This window comes from Berghia stephanieae, chromosome 2 (genome assembly GCF_034508935.2).
Source record: "Berghia stephanieae isolate SIO BIC M18660-M18661 chromosome 2, UCSD_Bste_1.3, whole genome shotgun sequence".
NCBI classification, from domain to species: Eukaryota; Metazoa; Mollusca; class Gastropoda; order Nudibranchia; family Aeolidiidae; genus Berghia; species Berghia stephanieae.
The window spans coordinates 16,003,203-16,008,814 of record NC_088361.1 but is presented as its reverse complement, the minus strand read 5'-3'; the positions used below and the strand labels follow the sequence as shown (position 1 = coordinate 16,008,814).

Here is a 5,612-nt window from a genome sequence, read left to right as displayed (position 1 = left end):
TGAGAAAGTTATCTTCAAAATCAAATCTACAAAAAAAAAAAAAAAAAAATAAAAAAGAAATAATAAAATAAAAAAAAATTACCAAAAAAAAAAACAAAACAAAAAAAAAACAAACAACCAAACAAAAACAAACATAATAATTTTTTTTTAAAGTTTTTTTTTTCTACGGCGATTCTATGACAGAAATAAATATGCTGCTTTTTAAATGCTGATTCCAACAATGAGAAGTACTTGTGTGTGTGGTGGTGGGGGTGGGGGGGGATTTGAGAATTATATTGTAATATATTTAGTTTGTGTGTAATAAAACATGGGTATAATTTGTAACACTGTGTGAACTGTCTGAAAAGGACAATAGAGATTTATTTCTGTTTTTTAAATATTAAATTCTTTTCACTATAAATACATTTGAAGCAATTTTTGTTTATTTTGGCGACGATACGAACCCCTTTTAATTTTAACATCTACCTTCTCAACGTTCCTACTTCTACCCCACACTGGAGCGCAATAATCCGCGGCGGAATAGCATAGTGCCAAGGCGGACGTCCTCAGAAGCGCTTGATTAGCACCCCAAATTGATCCCGCCAGCTTCCTCAGAAGACTGTTGCGTTTCTCTATCTTCCGGGAAACTCCTTTGAGATGCACACGATAGGTAAGGCTGCGGTCCAGCGTCACCCCTAAGTATTTTGGATGCGACTCATATGGGAGTAGCTGGTCGCCGACGAGGACGTTCAGTTTGCGGGTGTGCCAGCCACTGCATAAGTGGAATGCAGTAGCCACGGTTTTCGAAGTGTTCATCTTCAGGTACCACTTGTCGAAGTAGGATTTAAGTCTGATGACGTCCTCGCTGAGTACGTCTCGAGACGGGTCCACACTTTACTTTGAGTAACGAGTCGTCCGCGTATCCCCGCCTCAGGGAGGAAGTGTTCGGTATGTCGCTAATGTAGACATTAAACAACATTGACGCTAGAACCGAACCCTGAGGGACCCCATTCTTCAATTTCCTAACTTTACTCGTAGCGTCTCCCAGCGCGACGTGGGATTGTCTTTCCCCTAAGATCGAAGAGAACAACTTCAAGGTGTGTTTTGTTTTTGCACTTTATGATTTTTGCAAGTTTGAGCATAAATCCTTCGTACCAGACCGTATCGTACGCCGCCGATAGGTCTATAAATACAGCACCAGTTTGCTATTTTCTCTCGAACCCTGCTTCAATAAGCTCTGTAAGGGCAATGACCTGTCGAAGGCCACAACGCAGACTGCTAGATACTAATTAATTACACGCTTCGTTGATCACCAACCATCGCCTATTTAGATGTTGCTGCCAGCAACCCAAGCTAGCTATCAGCTATCGCGCGGCTTCAGATCGGTGATTCCGATGCTGCATATCATTTGACGCTAATTAGTGACAAGAGTACAATGAGAGAATGGGAATAGTCTTTTCCAAGGACGTAACTATACGCCGCATATAGAGAAAGGGGGTGGGGCCGGGGGGGGGGGGGGACACACACAGAAAGAGAGAGAGAGAGAGAGAGAGAGAGAGAGAGAGAGAGAGAGAGAGAAATGAGAGGTGGAGGGGGGGGGAAGGGGGTTAGGAATGAGGGAAGGAGGAAGAGAGGAAAGTATGATAATAAAGAAAAAAAAAAGACAGAAAAATGAGAACGAAAATAAATAATAACTACTTTGCATTTTATTTCACAAAACCATCAACTCAATACAGAATGACTAACAATGAATTTAGCTAGTTTTGCCGCACACTCACACTCAAGTTTACAAATATTCTAAAAATCATAAATTTTACAGTGAATGACAAAATCAGTCGGATAGTGAAAAGGTTTGAACTGAGATATTGCCAAGTTCAGTTAGAAGGTCAATTTTTATCAAACATATAATCCAATATCTATTTTGTTTTCTTTATAATATAAACAATACATATCTATAGGAGGAACGAAATTAACGTCACGCAGCTTTTTATTATTGAGAAATTAGGGAGCAGGCACTGCAGGAAGACTGAATTTTTGAGTTGTTTTTTTTTCTTCTTCTTCTTGCATTTTTCTTTTTTGCTTCGCCTGGAGCAGCTCCTTACACAGTTTTCCACTCTGTCTTTCCCATGATTCATCTTTTCTTCATATCTACATGGCTAATTCATCTAATTTTTGATACATTGAATGTACAGAAAACGTTATCGAATTACCACAAAAGATGAAGTGAGTAGGAAAGTGCCAGGAGATATTGGAAATAAACATTTCTCGGCGGCGATTGAGGTTCGAACCCGCGACCTTACTAATACGACAACTCCGCCTGGCCCGAGAGAGCGTGACTCTACCGTATGAGCTATCCACGATCCCCAAGAAGATCGGTTTAGAGCCCTCTCTTCCCGACTATTTGAGTCACTGGTTCAACACACACAACCGCTGTGAAGTTAGTTGGCCAGCAATTAAGCTTAATAGCCAATATCCTCAACACAAACATGTAACATAGAAACAATTGAGGCATTGAGTATGCTCCGGTATTTGGGGTGAATTTTTAATTCAGAAAAGTGAGTGGAGCAGGCACTTATGTTGATAACAACAAGAGATAAAGCGAGTAGGAAAGTGCCAGAAGAATGGCCAATATTATGTCCTAAGAATCTTGTATCGATGAAAGCCCTGCGTAGAATATTATACAGTGCCGTATCTAAATACGACAGTAGCAGCTGGAGGGCAGGGATTTGGTAATGTATCGGAGGTAGCCCCACTGATTATTTCTGTAGCATACAGCCAGGAAACTTCTTCTGGAGTAACGACTGCGGCATCTTCCTTCGTTGGCACAGGTTTGAGTTAGGACGGCACATTGGCTGGAAATGAAATTAAATAAGGAAGGGTGAAGGATGGGTGATAATAGATAATTGTGCTGCTATGAGGTCTAGTCGTTCTACACTCAGCTTCGGATCGGAAGGTCCTGGGTTTGAGTGCAGCGCTGCCAAGTGAGCAATTTCATATGCAAGAAGAAAATACGAAATGCCGAACGCCTTTCGGTAAATGTAGTAGTAGTAGTAGTAGTAGTAGTAGTAGTAGTAGTAGTAGTAGTAGTAGTAGTAGTAGTAGTAGTAGTAGTAGTAGTAGTAGTAGTAGTAGTAGTAGTAGTAGTAGTAGTAGTGATGGTGGCGGTAGTAGTAGTGGTAGTAGTAGTAGTAGTAGTAGTAGTAGTAGTAGTAGTAGTAGTAGTAGTAGTAGTAGTAGTAGTAGTAGTAGTAGTAGTAGTGATGGTGGCGGTAGTAGTAGTGGTAGTAGTAGTAATAGTAGTAGTAGTAGTAGTAGTAGTAGTAGTAGTAGTAGTAGTAGTAGTAGTAGTAGTAGTAGTAGTAGTGATGGTGGCGGTAGTAGTAGTGGTAGTAGTAGTAGTAGTAGTAGTAGTAGTAGTAGTAGTAGTAGTAGTAGTAGTAGTAGTAGTAGTAGTAGTAGTAGTAGTAGTAGTAGTAGTGATGGTGGTGGTAATGATGATGGTGGTAGTGGTGGTGGTAGTGATGATGGTGGTAGTGATGGTGGTTATGGTAGTGGTGGTGGTGGTAGTGGTGATGGTGGTAATGATGATGGTGGTAGTGGTGGTGGTGGTGGTGGTGGTTGTGGTAGTGGTGATGGTAATGATGGTGGTTGTGGTATTGGGGTAAACTAATAAGAGAGATAGTCTCATTTGAACGGAATACGAAGTCTAAATATTTTATACTTCAAGATTTTCTTTTATCGAGACAGACTTAAGTAAGTAAACAGCCGAAGCAACTCGATCTGTTGACTATGCGTTGAAAGGCACTGTGGAAAACAAAATAATTATAATCACAATTTACCTGCACATGCATCTCTTGACAAATACAGATGGCCAGATGGGACAACACCTCTCTCGAACTCCCCCATAGAAATAGGAGAAGCAGGGAAGGCGGACATTACTGCTGCGGCACTGGTAGTTCCAAGACCTGGGACAGCACCTCCTGTTTGGAAGGGGGGGAGATGAAAATGGATTGACGTATGACTGTCTCTTGCAAGCCTTGAGTGACATTATAATGTTCATTATTGCGTCATTAATTCTAAAAATAAATATCAACTTCGGACCTAACACGTTTTAAAACTTTGAATTTGATCACCACCATCATCTTTACTCTCTGTATCATCATCATCATCATCATCATCATCATCATCATCATCATCATCATCATCATCATAATCACCATCATCATCATTATCACCACCACCACCATCATCATCATCATCATCATCATCATCATCATCATCATCATCATCATCATCATCATCATCATCATCATCATCCACTACACTTACAGTATAGGTTTCTGCCAAGCCTCCAAAGAATAATACTGGAACACGGGGTTGATGCTGACCCTAGCACGCCTGTTCAAAGAGTCGTCTCCGGCTTTCTCAGCTTCCAGGGCCACTCTGTCTATTTGGGAATTGTACACGCGACGAGCCTGTGTGGAAAATATGGAACAAAAGTATGTGATGTCAAAATACTGGTTCAAATCTCATTTGGAGTGAAAAGCCAGTCTTCTGGTTTCAGAGCGATGGCGTCTTATTTTCTAGTCTAAATTAAATGCTGGTTGTCAATAGGATTCAATAGTCTGATGTCACGTCCGCCCAGCAACGAGCAGCTTGGTTCTAAACAAAGAAAATCGGTACTTTTTATTCTTCATGCTGGTTAGAACTTTTTCACATGTCATGTGATCAGAATGTTGGATAAAAGTCAAAATATGACTTTTCTCCTCTGGATACACTTGTATGCTCGTCGGAAAAGTATTTCATAAGGGCGTCCGCCATTGTTCCGATAGTTTAGAACCAGTTGCTAAGTTACTATGCGTCATTACGAGGGAAGTGACGTCACGACAGTTGAAGCATATTAAGATCATCCAGTCTCGCTCTTTTACGTCCCGTAATCATAAGAATCTGCCTATAGATAGTATGCCCTTGGCTAAGAAGCTCACAACATTGCCATCCGGAAGTATAACGCACCAACACACAAAGCTATGTGTTACCTTGAACGTTTATAGTCTGGTTAATACAGTTTAATAATTACTCGTAAACGCGGAATGAAAAAAAAAAAATAAATAAAGTAACGTAATCTTCGTTCTATCTATACATTCTGCTTCTTCTATAATAATCATGCCACAATGTGATTCAATACGTAGCCTATTCATCGTTTATTCATTGTCAGGGACTGGTTACACACTTCTAATGAGTTTTGTACCGGAAAAGAGGAAGATGTAACGTCATGATTGCTCTGCCTTATTTAAGTTAAGAACACAAAGATTCCAACGCAATCTAGTAATTTTAAACAAACAAACAAACACACACACACATAGTCAGACAAATCAATCACACTTACACACACACACACACACAGATATACATACATAAACACACACACACATACACACACACACACACACAAGAATTAAAATAATAATAAAATAAATTAACAAAATAAATCAAGCAAAACTGGAAAAATCTGAACATAAAATAGCAAGGTCTCCACCCCCCCCCCCCCACACACACACATACACACAGTGGCGTAGGGCCTTAAAGGCTATTAAGGCTAAGCCACAGGTCGTCATTGTCTTGAAAGTATGTAA

At 40.2% G+C, this 5,612-nt stretch overlaps 1 protein-coding gene across 1 annotated transcript in view; it reads right to left on the bottom strand.

Moving 5' to 3' along the window:
• Positions 1-1,667: 1,667 nt before the first annotated feature.
• The window catches only part of LOC144964386 (uncharacterized), a 9,042-nt gene continuing 5,097 nt past the window's right edge, over positions 1,668-5,612 (bottom strand). The window contains exons 3-5 of the mRNA XM_078898571.1: positions 4,309-4,454; positions 3,819-3,959; positions 1,668-2,831 (exon numbers count right to left, since the gene is read on the bottom strand). Coding sequence (XP_078754697.1) covers positions 2,672-2,831; positions 3,819-3,959; positions 4,309-4,454 — 447 coding nt within the window. The 3' untranslated portion in view covers positions 1,668-2,671. The remainder of the gene's footprint in view (positions 2,832-3,818; positions 3,960-4,308; positions 4,455-5,612) is intronic.